Genomic DNA, 15,162 nt, shown 5'->3' with positions numbered 1-15,162 from the left:
GGAGGGGCTGCCAGGGCCGAGCATGTGGCTGCGAGTGCAGGGCGACGTCCCTGCTGGACCTGAGAGGCCCTTCCTCGTGGCCGCTACGCCTCCCAGGACCTGCTTCTGTTCTGACTCGGTTCTGAGGCCACTGTGACGTGCTTCCACCCCCCATGCCACACTGCCGGGGACAAAATCCAACAGCATCTTGTGTGGCCTTTAAGAAGACACTTTGCATCTTGGCCACGGCTGCTTTAACACTGGACTCAGTGTTCTGTAACTGAAAGTAATCACGGTTATCACGTTGGCACCATCGAATGCTGCTGGCCACATCTGTGCTGTTTTGTGACCAGGTCCCAGCAACTTTATTCTTTCGCAATGTCATTTGTAAGTGAATTGACACTGCCTGGCTGAGCCGGTGGTCTGGTGACAATCCCACAGGGATGCGTAGAGGACACCACCAGTTTGAGATCACTTATTACAAACCACCAGCACCACCGCCCGGCTTTATGGCTCAGACAGGCCAAGGTCATGCTGTGACCCACCAGCCACGCTTCCCGAGTCCCCCTCCTCTTGGGACAATCCCGGCTATGTCCTTGCCACTGAGGTGCACCCCATCTGAGGCCTCAGTCTTCTCATCTGTAAAACAGGAGCTAGGATGGCCCCCGGGAGCGGCACCGCCTTCTGGAGACTTGGTGTCTCCTAGGCTCTGTTCTCTCAGAAGGTTCAGCCCTTCCTTGGCCCAGACGTGCAGGCATGCAGCAGGTCTGTGAATCTGCTCCTGGGCTTCCGCGCTCTGGCCCTGCCCCGACCTGGGCTCCTGCACGGGGATGCAGCCGCCTGGTAGGAACCACAGCCGCCGAATAACCAGCTGCATCCTGCTGGGGGTCAGGCGAGTGAACAGTCGACTTGACAAGGCTACCCCTCTTCCTGGACCTGCGTGCCCTTTGCACGATACACACAGACATGGTCCAGAGAGAACCAGTGTGACCACTGTCCATTCAGAAAACCTGGGAGCTGACCAGTGCCTGGGTTAAGTGTGCAAAGAACCACGGGCTCTGCACTCGCACCACTTGCTTGTTGGTGGAGGAGCGGACAGTACACAAGTGAACAAGCGTGTGAAGCAAACACAGCGTGACTGCGAGCGAGTCAGGGGAGGCTGCGAGACTGGAGTCACGCGTGTGCTCGCGCACCGAGGGATCACCCTGAACTAGGATGAGCCCCGCAGCGTTGGGCCCCCAGCGTGTCCCGGGCTCTGGGACAGAAGCTGGCACATAGGCTCGGGGAGTGCTGAGTGGTGAACAGATGCGCAGCCGCGGGGCTCCCTGCTGATGCGCGTGAGCTCCCCCCGGGGCCTGAGGCAGCGTGGCAGGAGCAGGGTGGGGACAGCAGATGGTAGAAGAGGACACGCAGGCCCCTCTCAGAGGAGCTGCCGTCGTGCAGGGAGCTGAGACATAAAGTAAGGGGAAAGAGAGCTTCAGATATTCGCAAGGGCTCCAAAAGGAGCGTGAAGCGTGGTGGCCTCCGGCGGGGGAGGGGGCGCAGGACCTGCCTTGCCCCAGGCCCCGCCCAGGCCCTCCCGGTGGCCCGTCACAGACAGACGTGTCTCCGCCCCAGCAGAGGGCAGGGACCCCCTCGCCGCCCTCCAGGTCAAGGTGGGTGTCAAGACCCAGCGGTGCCCCGACCCGCGCAGGACCCCGAGGGCTGCTCACCCAGGGCGCAGGCCGCCAGGAAGGCAGTGATGACGCTGCTGGCGCACAGCACCTCCGCCTCCGCCGCGTCCAGCTCCTGCCCTGACGCCGCGCCCAGGAGCAGGGCCGCCACGGCGGCCAGGAGCCCCATGACGGCGGCCTGCACCTGCGGGCAGGAACCAGACGTTAGGCAGGTCTGCTGACCTCGCCGGAGCGCAACAAAGCCAACACCCCCTTCAGCCCGATCCCTGCGGGAACCGCTGCCCCGCCCCGTCCTTCCCCGTCATCTTGCGTAGGGTCCTCGGTCAAGGGCCCCCCGTGTTTCCTCACAGCCCCTCTAACTGGTTTGGACAAAGTGCTGTCATCTCCAGCAGCACAGACAGTGCCCCTGCCCCCCCGGAAACGCCCAGGACCCCCGGGAGACACCAGAGCTGTCGGAGCTGAGGCCCCAGCGCACACGCAAGGCCAGTCAGCCTCCGCAGACGAGAACACGCCCCAGCTCACACACGGAATTCCACTCAGGGTCCCCAGATTTTTCCTGGTACCTGACAACTCATTTTAAATTTAACTTTCACAAAAATGAGCAGATGCTCAAGAACAGCCATAACAACTTTGAGAAAGAAAACGGGAATTTTGGCATTTTCATTATGAGTATGTATTTTAAAGCTATAGTATTAAAACTGGGTGGCTTGGCAGAGAAATAGACAAATAGGTCAGCAGGACAGAACGGGGTCCAGGAATTGAACCGTGAATATGTGAAAATTTTAAATGTAATGTATGAAAATTTAATCATGAATATATGAAAGTTTACTGTGCCAAAGGTGGCATTTCAAATCAGGATGGAATACATAAGGTAAGAGAAACCGGATATTTGCTTGGAAAAATAAAATAGATTCTGACTTTATACCGTTCACACACATATACCTAAACATAAAAACATAAAGTGTGAAACGGATGAAAGTATTGAATAATGTGTTTCAGATTTTGGATTAGGGAAGGCCTCCTACTAAAGATGAAACATATAAAATCCATAAAGAAAAATACAGGTAAGATTTACAAAGTCCAAGCATGACTTCTGTGTGATAAAAGACACCACTAAACAAAGGCAGGGATAGCCTTGGAGAAAGTATTTCCGTCTTACATAACTTAAAAGATTAGTGTCCAGAATAATGAGTCCGTTTTACCAAATCAACAATAACCATCATGATAAGAAAAAGATAACGTGATAGAACAATGCATAAGGGAGATGACAGGTAATCCACAGAAAGGAAATACAAACGGCTAAGAAACACACAAAAGATGATCAAATCCCTAGTAATCAGGAAAATTTAATCCCCATTGGAAGGTTAGGATTAGGGTTATTTGTAACCAGGGCTGGTCCTCCTCTGTTAAACAGTAAGTGCTGTTTGATTTTCTTGGCACTGGGGTCTCTCTCTGCTCATCGGATAAATGGATGGGTGGGGTATACCTCTTACCTGTCGGATGAAGTAAAGTTAAAACTCAAAGGTCGACAGTACAAAGTACACACGGACAAACAAGCGGGACAATGGTTGTCTTACACACTGATGGTGGTAAAACTGATACAGGAATTCTGGGAGGAAATTTGTCTAAGTTATCTAAATACCTGATGATCTAGCATTTTCCCAGGGAAACGTGCACATGTGGACAAAGAAGCACATAATCACGATGGTGATTGGAGCCGCTCTGTACAGAGTGACGTCCGTTCGTTAAGTCACTATTAAGAGAAAAGTGCTATTTACAAAGTTACACGTACAGTATAGTATGTTTTATGCATAGAAACATGGGAACTCGTGTGGTCTGTGTCTGTGGGCACATCCATGTGTCTGCAAACACAGAAAGGGTTTAGAAGAGTCCTTCCCATGCTGGTGAGCTTATGAGGAACTAATAATTGAAGTTTTTTTTTTTTTTTAAATAAATAAATTTATTTATTTATTTTTGGCTGAGTTGGGTCTTCGTTGCTGCGCGCTAGAGCACAGGCTCAGTAGTTGTGGCGCACGGGCTTAGCTGCTCCGCGGCGTGTGGGATCTTCCCGGACCAGGGCTCGAACCCGTGTCCCCTGCCCTGGCAAGCAGATTCTTTAACCACTGCGCCACCGGGGAAGTCCCATTTCAATTATTAATACTAGTGCTGGTATTGCACCAAGGAATCCGATATTTTGTAATCCTTTCGGGAAACATCTAGAGCCTTAAACTGTTCCTACCTTGTGAACCTGTAGGAAGTTCTCTTAAGAAACCTACGCAAAAGGAGAACGCTCTCACTGCAGTATAACTTATCGAGTAGGAGCCTGTAACTGCAGGTGCCCCGCAGGGCGATGGGTCTGTGAGTGGACGGGCCGAGCTCGGCAGGTCTGCACAGGCCCCGCAGAGCCAGCCCCTGGCTGCCCTTCCCTCTTACCCGTGAGGTCCTGGCACACGTACCACTCTTGGGTACATTGTCGTGATAGAATACACTGAAGTTATTTTAAAAGTTTAAGTATGGAACTTACTGCACCCTTTATGCTTTGATGTTAAGCTTTTTAAAAAATGGAGGAGACCAGTTGCATCCACGCTGTGACAGGACCACGTGCCAGGCCAGGGCCTGCCCACAGCAGGACCTAATCAACACTGGTTGAGGAGGATTCGGTAGGAAAAGAAACGCAAAACCAGTGACTGTTGCCAAGGCGTTTACCACCCGCCCTTGCAGACCCTCTGCCGGGGCCTCATGAGAGCTTTAACCTCCAGGGGCTTCAGCCACAGGCTGTAGTCCCGGCCCCTGTGAAGCACCTCGGTGGACGAGGCAGACATCTAAACACAAAACTGCGTCCAGGACGGCCTGACAGCGCCCGCAAGGCCCGGAGAGGCAGCCAGTGCCAGGCCGGAGCCGGGTCTGAGGAGAGTCCCCACCGGGTGATGGGGAGGGGAAAGGACATCCCAGGAGGGGAGGGGGCCGGGCCCACCCCTGGACAAGGGGGCCGGCAAAGGGGCTCCAGGGGGAGGAGGCCCCATGAGCTCGAGGATTAGAAAAGGCCAGGCAGGGGCCGTGCAGAAGCGCAGTGGAGCCCAGGTGCCTGGATGGGGAGGCCAGGGCAGCGGGGCTGGGCTCCAGGCGGCCCAGGGGAGGGTCCTCGGAGTGGCCGGATGTAAGGGTGAGGAACACAGGCAGGCTGAGGGCTGTTGGGTTTCTAGCCGGGTCAGACGGGAGTGTTGCTCACTGGGCACGCGAATCCCACCCGACGAGCCACACAGCAGCCCATCTTACAGATGAGGCCCCTGAGCTGGGCCACCCCAGAGCGAGCTTCCAGCCCAAAGCAGACGGAGTCTGGGACTTCAAAGAGGGGTGTAAGGAGGGCAGGCGATGGGGCCGGATCTGGGGACACTGCTCTGGAGATGCCCAGCGGAGAGGGCAAACGGACTCCGGAGCCCAGGTGAGAAGTCAAGGCCCCTCCTGAGTCTGTGTCCTGCCCAGGGCAGCCTGCTGGTCAGTGACGGTCTCGCCTGCACGCCAGTGTGACCTGGGCCCAGTTCTCGGTGTGGCCACAGCCTGCCCTGGCCAGAGGAGCCCAGGAGGCTCTGGATACAAACGCTTCCGTCCAGATCCAGGCCCAGCCTACTGCTGCCTCGGGCTTCCTGGCTCCGTGAGACACCCCCCTCCGCCCCGCGGCCCCACAGTTAGGAGGAGACACAAGTTTGCGACGCGCATGAAGCATAAGGGACAAAGGCGAGGGTCACCTGGATGAGGGCGAGGTTACTGCTGATGACTCGGTGCTGCTCCCGGGGGCCATCGATCTGCCCAGTGTTGGCCTAGGATGGAAAGAAGGGCAAAGGGTGAGTCGGGCGGCAGCGCCGAAGCCAGGCCCACCCTTCTTGGAGAGGGTCTCAGGACAGGCCAACAAATGCCCCCTCACTGCTGCCGGAGCCAACTGTCCTGCCAGCTTCCAAAACGGTGACTCAGGGCTGGAGTGGTGGGGACACAGGCCCAGCTCTTCCCCTCACAGGTGTGCCATCACACATACACGTGCACACGCGGGCACGCGTGTCACCAAGAACCTCAGCCGTGGACCATCCGGCCGGTCCATGAGGGGCGCCGGGCTCCCCCCGCCCTGCCATCCCTCCTCCCCGCCCACGAGTCGCAGCTCACGTGACCAGCAGCCACTCACCCGCCTTGGCAAAGTGTCCTGCTTAAGAAACGTCCGTAAGGCCCTCTTCTCTTGGGATAAAAAGGCGAGATCGGAAATGCAGCTTCTTCCTTTAAAAGGGGTAGCTGCTCCTAACGCCACAGCCTTTGCCAGCAAAATTCAGGATGTAGGTAAGAAAAGGCTCCAAAGCAAATGTGTTTTCTCGGCTCCCGCTGCACTGAGCTCACTACGTTACTGAACTCTGAGGAAAACACGTAATTCTCTTTCTTACTTGATGTTTTGGCTGCGCCGTGCGGCTTGCAGGACCTTCGTTTCCTGACCAGGGATCGAACCCAGGCTCCCTGCAGTGGAAGCATGGAGTCCCAACCACTGGACGGCCAGGGAAGCCCCCAGAATTACTTTTCTTTGTACAAGTAAGGGGAGGCTTCTTGTCTTTGGGCGCCTGGGACACATCAGGTCACCACTGTGGAGCCCCAGTCAGCTCTGGCTTCATCCAGGTGGCCTGACACCTGCCTCGGGTGTCCTCCCAGGAACTGGGGCGCAGGTGGAGCAGAGCCGCGAGGGACCCACCGAGGCCACACCCGCTCTGCCCGCCCCCCGCCCCCCGGGCCCCCTGCGGCCCAGAGATGCCGGTGCCCGTGTGTTGGTTCCGGTCAGTCAACCAACTGCAACGTACCAAGGTAGTCAGAGGGCTGGTGCTGGCCCACGACCCCCAGTACGAATCAGAAAGGGAGTCCTTCCTCAAGAAGCCTCACTTCCACCAGCTGGGAAGCGTGTAAAACACGTGCACACGTCTAGAACCCGTACAACCCACGAAGCGGCATGGAGGTGCCTCCTGGCGCCAGAGGCCAGAGACCAAGTCCAGGCTGAGCAGGAGAGGGAGCGGAGGGGAGGGTGCCTGGAGATCCCACAGGGACGACGGCGGGGAGAGCCGGGGGGAAGCAGCTGCGGCTGTCAGGGAATTAGGCCAGGGGACGGCAGCGGGGCTGACGGGCACTGGATTCCCGTCCAGACACCGGGGAGCGTGGGTTTCGGATGAGTTATCCCCGTGGAGGCTGAAATCGGCCAGGATGGTGGCGGGAACTGGTGTGCAGATGAAGACCCTCAGAGGGCCCATTATCCAGGGCCGTGGGGGACGGAGCCGTGAAGGAGGGAAGGAACAGGGCCGGCCAGGAGGGTGAACCTCGGGCAGGGGCCCTCAGGCATGGGGGGTCAGGTCTCCATCAAGATACAGGGACATTTCTTTCCCCTAGAACGACGGTCCTGGAGAGGTCAGGCTAGGAGCTAGAGGCACAAGGCCAGCCCTGGCACAGGCTGGGGCCTTTCAAGACTCCAAGGCAAAGGAGTGGGAAGCTGGAGCGTCTCTAGACCAACCCAGATTCAGCTCAGCAGAAGCAGCCCGCAGGCCCTTCCTAAGCGTGCGTTTGGATCACACTCAAACGTCTTCAGCCTCTCTTAGTCTCACGAGCCCTTACAGCTGCATCAACACACCTCCCTGCCCTGCGGTTCTGGCTGCAGCTCGGCCACTCGGCCTCTCCTTCAGCGACAGGCCCAGCTGTGGGAACCACCCCTCCTCCCGTCCCTCAGGTGAGGACGACTTCCTGCCGCTACCCGGCCTGGGGAGCCTTGCCACCCACAAGCTTGCCGGTGGACCCCTCCTTAATTCTGCTCAGCTCCTGACCCTGCACCTCCTGTTTGCTGCCAGGTCCTGACTTGCCCAGCGAGTTAGAGCTTCACAAGGTCATCTGGCCCATTCACAACAAAAAATACTTACTGGATTAACAAAGAGGACTGACCCTTGCTGTCCTCCTCCTTCCTCAAACTGGAGGGTAGGGAAAGACAACCTTCTAACTTTTTATTTCTAAATAAATGTAGACTTTTTTTTTGCAAGAGTTCCAAAGTCAGCGCAGAGAGTTTCCCATATACCTGTCGCCCAGTTTCTACTGACCGTAACACCTTATAGCAGGGGTCCCCAGCCCCTGGGCCGCACAGCACGAGGTGAGCGGCGGGCCACCGAGCAAAGCTTCATCTGCCACTCCCCGTCGCTCACACTACCACCGGAGCCATCCCTCCCCACCCCCGGCCGTGGAAAAATCGTCTTCCGCGAAACCGGTTCCTGGTGCCAAAAAGGCTGGGGACCACTGTGTTATAGGACCACAGGACAGTCATCAAACTAAGACGTTAACACTGGCTCAACACCACCAACTAGGTGACAGGATGTATTTGCACATCCCGGCTTTCCCACCACTGTCCTTTCTCTGTTCCAGGAAGTAAGTCCGGACCCCCCACTGGCTCCTTGGTCTCCTCCAGGCAGTGATGGGTTCTCACCTTCCCTCGTCTTTCTCACCTTGACACCTCAAGGAGCGCTGCTCAGGCATTCTGCAGAAGGTCCCTCAACGTGGGCTTGTCTGGTGCCTCTGCATGACTAAACTGAGGGTGCGGGTTCGGAGGGAAGAGGCTGCCGAGGGGAGGTGCCTTCTCCGCGTGCGGAATCCGAGGCGAGCGACACCACGCGGCTGACCACAGGCGCCCTGACCTCGGCTGAGGTGCGTCTGCCGGGATTCTGCCCTGCAGACTCGCTGTTTTCCCTTCCCCGCACGCTATCAGCTAGAAGCCCCTCATCAGGTCGGCCCTGCGCTCCAGGGGAGGGGATTAAGCGGCTGCTCCTCCGTGGAAGCAGATCGAAGCTTTGGGGACAGTTTCTGCAACTACCAGAGCGATTCACAATTCCTGGGGGAGATATCTGAAGCTATGCACACATCCTGTTTCTCCTGCAAGTTCCACCTGGTGCTACTGCAGTGTCAGCGCCTCTAGGTCCTCTTACGGATGGAGCCAGGAAACGTACGTGTATGCACCCTAACCCCGCTGTGCACACACGCAAATTTAGTTTCGTCTCCCTCTGTACGTCCTAAACAAACGTGAGTTTACAAGGGTATCTCTGACTCCAGTCCAGCATCACAGGGCTCATCATGGCAGTGAGCAGACAGCCTTCAGACACACAATGGAAACAAGAAGAGGCTTCTACAGTATAACACAAATTCAGAGGAAGTCCTTGGGCATAGAGAGCAGGCGAGTTAGGTGGACAGAGGACCCACGCCCAGAAATGACGGCAGGACACGTTTCCCACCCAGGAAGGAGGCCCCGGGGACGACGGGCACCTCGGACAGGTGGCGACTTGGCTTCAACAAGAGGCGCCTCTCCTCTCGCCCGACCGGCTTGTGCCGACGATGGGATGCTTGGCTAGGCAGAAGCAGCGAGGGTGTGTGCTGGGGTCACAAGCAGGGAAGTGTCCAGAGTGGCCACAGTAAGAGGGACACAGACCGGTGAGACCAGTGAGCGGCCTGTACCTCCAGGGAACACACTGTGATGCCCCCCAGCCATCAGGGGCTCACCTGCTCTACAGAAGGAGATCCACAGACTAGGAGGAAACCCAAATAGAGGATGCTCGAGTGACCAAGAATCCCTGTCTCCTGAAGGCCACAGTCATGCCAGACTCAGCAGACTCCACAAACGGAGGCAAAAGCCTAAGGAAACAATCAAACAGAAGCCGAGTAAGACTCTAGGACAGCTAAACCAGGGGGTGGCAGAGTCCTGCCTTCGCACAGGGAGAGACCGTCTGGGGTTCTAGAAAGCACACTCGGTTTCTGAATGTAAAGTAAAAGACGGAGACAAGCAGGACTCCTCACAATGACCTCAGGAGCACAGAGCTTGAGAGCGAGATTAAGAGGAAATGAGTGAAATGAAAAATGGAGCGCAGGTGTTTTCCCAGAATGAAGCACAACCAGACAGAGATGGAAAAAGGCAGAGCCAGAAGCTGCATGTGGATACGTTAAAGTTGGAGAGAGGGCGGGAATGTGAATGCTATCAGAATATAAGAAATCACAAAAAACAGGATTTTCATAGAGCTGAAGACAGACATACGTCTTTAGATTGAAAAATCTAACACGTACGTAAGGTAAGGAAAAACGGCCCATGCCCGAAATGCCGTGGTGAAATTTCAGAACATGGATGATACAAAAAAATGCAAAAGAAGTTCAGATACGGGGACTTCCCTGGCCGTCCAGTGGTTAGGACTCTGCATGTGCACTGCAGGGGGCACGGGTTCGATCCCTGGTTGGGGAACTAAGATCCCGCAAGCCGCACGACACGCAGCCCCCCCGCCAAAAAAAAGTTCAGATAGGAAGATAAAATCAACAGACTACCTACAAGAAATGAGACTCAAAGAGACACGAGGCCACCATTAGCAACACCGGGTACAGAGGACACGGCAAGCCTGTCTCAGTTGAGGGAACATACCTGTGAACACTGCCTCGCTATCCGGCCAGGCTGGGGTCAGCTGTGAGGATAAAGGCCCCGTCACATTTGGGAGTCCAGACAGTTCACCTGCCAGGACCCTCCCCTGAAGCAGGTCCTGGATGACACATGCAAACCAAACGAAAGATACATTTAAAAGGAAGCTGGTGGGGAGAGACATCAGCCAGAGGGCGGACAGGGAAGCCCAGCCCGCGCTCCTTGGAGGAAACAGGATGAACCACACAGACTGAGCACAACAGCTCTGTGGGAGGGTTAGAAGCCAGGCCAGGCGGGGCAGCAGCCGAGGAGAAGCCTCACCCACGATGGGAGGAAAGGTCGTTGTCGCCCTTGCCCCTCCCCCGGCACAGCCCCGAGGAGACAGGAGGCAGCAGGCAGCCGTCCAGCCCCTGGGCCTCCCTGGGGACAGAGGGAAAGAATCGACTTGTCTGTGACCTTCTGGCTGGTCTAGGGGCTCCCAAGAGATGGGCTTCTCTCTCACCCGACTCACAGATCAGACCAGAAGCTAGCACAGTTTATGTATCAGGTCAGGAAAACAGATTTAAAGTCCGGAAAGAAAAAAAAAACCTGTCAGCAAGTAATTCTGGCAAAAACTGTCCTTTGAAAATGAGGGGGGATTTAAGACATTTCTAGATAAATTAAAGCCGACAGAGTTCATTACCACTAGGCCTGCCCTATGGTCAATGTTAAAGGGAGTTGATGGAAGGATGATCAAAAGTCAGTCAAATATATATATTGAAAAATATAAAGTTCTCCGGTAAAAGCAAACACACAGCCAAATATAAAAACCTGTGTATTGTAATTCTGGTTCATAACTCCACTTTTATGCCTTTGTAGGATTTAAAAAACAAAAGCATAAAAATAATTAAAATCTGTATCACTGAGTACAAAGTATATAAAATGTAATTCATGATTGATTAAAATCTATATTACTGGGCTTCCCTGGTGGCGCAGTGGTTGAGAGTCCACCTGCCGATGCAGGGGACATGGGTTCGTTTCCCGGTCCGGGAAGATCCCACATGCCGCGAAGCGGCTGGGCCTGTGAGCCATGGCCGCTGAGCCTGCGCGTCCGGAGCCTGTGGTCTGCAACTGGAGAGGCCACAACGGTGAGAGGCCCGCGTACCGCAAAAAACAAAAAACCTATATTACCGAGTACACAGTATATAAAATGTAATTCATGATATCAATAACATAAACGGGGTAGAGCTTTAAAGGAATAGAATTTTTGACTCATTTAAGTCGGTAGCAGTTTAAAATAGATTATTATAACATTAGGATCTTATACGGATTCCCCAAGGTACCCACAAAGAAAACATTTACAGGACATACACAAGAAAAATGAGAAGTGAGTCAAGACCTATCACTACAAAAAATTAACTCATCAAAAAAAAAAAGAACTCATCAAAAAGACAGAAAGGGAGAAAATGAGGGGGAGAAAAGCTATGAGACATACAGAAAACAAATACCAAAACGGCAATAATTAGTCCTTGCCTATCACTAATTACTTTAAATGTAAATAAACCTCCCAATCGAAACACATAAATGGGTTAATTTTTAAATATACAAGATCCAACTACATGCTGTCTACAGGAGGGTAACTTTAGATCTAACGACACACATGGATTGAAAGAGAAAAGGTGGAAAAAAGATATTCCTTACAAATAGCAACCAAACAAGAGGAAGGATGACTGTACTAATATCAGACAAAATAGATACTAAGTAAAAACTGATCCAAGAAACAAAGGAGGACATTATATACTGATAAGAAGACTGTGTATATTGATAAAATATATATTGATTATACATTGACAAAACCACCAGGAACACGTAACAGTTATAAACATACACAGACCAACCATCGGAACTAAATATAGGAAGCAAACGTTGACAGAATTGAAAGGAGAAGTAGACAGCTCTGCAATAATAGGAGAAGACTTCAATTCTCCACTTTCGATAATGGATAGGACAACCAGACAGAAGATTATGAAGGAAACAGAGGACTTGAACATGTCTATAGACTAACTGAGCCTAACAAACAGATACATGATACTCTACCCAACAACTGCAGAATACATATTTTTCTTAAGGGCACCTGGAACATTCGTTGAAAAAGAAGAAAAATCTCAAATCAACAACCTAACTTTACAACTAGAAAAGAACAAACTAAACCCAAAAGCTATCAGAATAAAAGAAACAATAAACATTAGGCCATCACCAAAAAATCTACAAACAATAAATGGTTGAGAGGGTGTGTAGAGAAGGGAACCCTCCTGCGCTGTTGGTGGGAATGTAAATTGGTGCAGCCACTGTGGAGAACAATATGGAGATTCCTTAAAAAACTGAAAATAGAACTACCGTATGATCCAGCAATCCTACTCCTGGGCATATATCCAGAGAAAACCATAATTCAAAAAGACATGTACCCCAGTGTTCATTGCAGCACAATTTACAATAGCCAAGACATGGAAGCAATCTCAGTGTCCATCAACAGAGGAATGGATAAAGAAGATGTGGTACATATAAACAGTGGACTATCAGCCATGAAAAATAACGAAATAATGCCATGTGTAGCAACATGCATGGACCTAGAGACTGTCATACTAAGTGAAGTAAGTCACACAGAGAAAGACAAATATCATATGATATCGCTTATATGTAGAATCTAAAGGAATGGTACAAGTGAACCTATTTATAAAATAGAACTTCAGTCACAGATGTAGGAAACAAACTTGTGGTTACCAGGTGAGAAAAGGGAGGGGAGGGATAAATAGGGAGATTGGGATTGACATATACACACTACTGTATATAGAATAGATAACTAGTAAGACTACTAAACAGCACAGGGAGCTCTATTCTGTACTCTGTAATGACCTATATAGGAACAGAATCTAAAAAAGAGTGGATAACATGTGTATGAATAACTGACTCCCTCTGCTGTACAGCAGAAACTAACACTGTAAATCACCTATACTCCAATAAAAAATAGAGGAAAAAATAAATATTAGGGATAAATAGAAAAACAATGGAGAAAATCAACAAATGCTGTTTCTTCGAAAAGATCAACAAAATGATCAAACCTTAAGCTAGATTGATTAAGGGAAAAAAGAAAAGACTCACATAACTAAAAGTAGAACTGAGAAGACATTATTACTCAGTTTACAGAAATAAAAAGTACTATCAGAGAGTACTTTAATGATTATATGCCAACAAATTGGACAACCTAGATGAAAAGGATAAATTCCTAGAAATACACAGTTGACCAAGTCTAAATCATGAAGAAATAGAAGCTCTGAACACACCCATAACTAGTAAGGAGATTGAATTGGTAATCAAAAACCTCTCAATAAAGAAAAGTCCAGGACCAGATGGCTCTACTGGTGAGTTTTACCAAACATTTAAAGAAGAATTAACATCAATCCTCCTCAAACTCTTCCAAAGCAATTGCAGAGGAGGCAACATTTCCAAACTCATCCTATGAGGACAGATTTACGCTGATACCAAAGCCAGACAAAGACACTACAAGAAAACCACTGAGTAATATCCCTTATGAATATTGACACAAAAATCCTCAATAAAATACTAGCGATACTAGAATTCAAGAGCACATTAAAATTACTGTACACCATGACCAAAAGAGATTTATTCCTGGAATGCAAGGCTAGTTCATATGAAAACTGATCAATGCAGTATACTCTATTAACAAAATGAAGGAAAATAAACCACGCCATCATCTCAACTGATGCAGAAAAAGCATTTGACAAAATTCAACTTTCCATAATAAAAACATTCAACAAACTAGGAATAGAAGGAAACTACCCCAATATAATAAAAGCTATATATCAAAAGCCCACAACTAACATAACACTCATGGTGAAATACTGAAATTTTCCTCTAAGATCAAGTAAAACAAGGATACCCACTTTCACCACTTTTATTCAACACAGTCCTGGAAGTCTTAACCAGAGAAATTAGGCAAGAAAAAGAAATAAAAGACATTCAAATTGGAGAGAAAAGAAGTAAAATTATCTCTACTCACAGATGACATGATCTTATATGTAGAAAACCCTAAAGACTGCACAAAAACTGAACTAAAAGCAATCCATCAGTCACAGAATATAAAATCAACAACAGAAACAAAAAACACCCACCTGTGTGTCTCTTTACTAACAATGAACAATCTGAAGAAAAAATTAAACAATTTAACTTTCATTTACTGTAACATCAAAAAGAAAAAAACACTTAGGAATTAACTTGACAAAGAAGGTGAAAGACTTGTATGCTCAAAATGTCACTGAAAGAAATTTTGAAAGACACCAATAAATGGAAAGATATCCTGTGTTCATGGACTGGAAAACAATATTGCTAAGATGTCAATATTACCAAAAGCAATCTACAGGTTTAATGCAATCCCTATCAAAAACCCAATGGCAAAAATAGAAAAAATTCGTTTAAAAATTCATATGGAGTCTCAAGAGACTCCCCCACCCAAAGCCAAAACAATCTTAAAAAAACAAACCAGGTTAGAAAAGACAAGATGGTGGAGTAGAAGACCTTGAGCTCCCCTCCTCCCATGAGCACACCGAAAGCACAACTAACTGTTGAACAACCATCAATAAAAAAGACTGAAACATTACCAAAAAAGATATTCTACATCCAAAGACAAAGAAAAAATCACAGTGAGACAGGAGGAGGGGCATACTTGCAATCTAATCAAATCACATACCCCCCAGGCTGGGTGACCCACTGACTGGAGAATAATTACATCACAGAAGTTCTTCCATGGGAGTGAGAGTTCTGAGCCCGACATCAGGCTCCCCAGCGTGGGGATCTGGCACTGGGAGGAGGAGTCCCCAGAGCATTTGGCTTTGAAGGCCAGCAGGTCTGAATCTCAAGAACTCCACAGGACTTGGGGAAACAAAGACTCCATGCTTGGAGGGTGCACACAAAGTCCCTTGAGCACCAGGTCACAGCACAAAAGCAGCGACTCCAAAGGAGCCTGGGTTAGGCCTACCTGCTGGTCTTGGAGGGTCTCTTGGGCAGCTGTGG

The 15,162-nt window shown here is 50.5% G+C and overlaps 1 protein-coding gene across 1 annotated transcript in view; it reads right to left on the bottom strand.

Moving 5' to 3' along the window:
• SLC41A3 (solute carrier family 41 member 3) overlaps positions 1 to 15,162 on the bottom strand; it is a gene marked incomplete at its 5' end in the record, with an annotated part of 54,590 nt that overhangs the window by 8,659 nt on the left and 30,769 nt on the right. Inside the window, 2 exons of the mRNA XM_082848653.1 lie at positions 1,692 to 1,836; positions 5,399 to 5,470. Coding sequence (XP_082704779.1) covers positions 1,692 to 1,836; positions 5,399 to 5,470 — 217 coding nt within the window. The remainder of the gene's footprint in view (positions 1 to 1,691; positions 1,837 to 5,398; positions 5,471 to 15,162) is intronic.

Source organism: Leucopleurus acutus (assembly GCF_964270905.1).
Source record: "Leucopleurus acutus genome assembly, chromosome: 10".
Lineage (NCBI taxonomy): Eukaryota > Metazoa > Chordata > Mammalia > Artiodactyla > Delphinidae > Leucopleurus > Leucopleurus acutus.
This window is presented reverse-complemented; position numbering and strand designations above follow the sequence as displayed.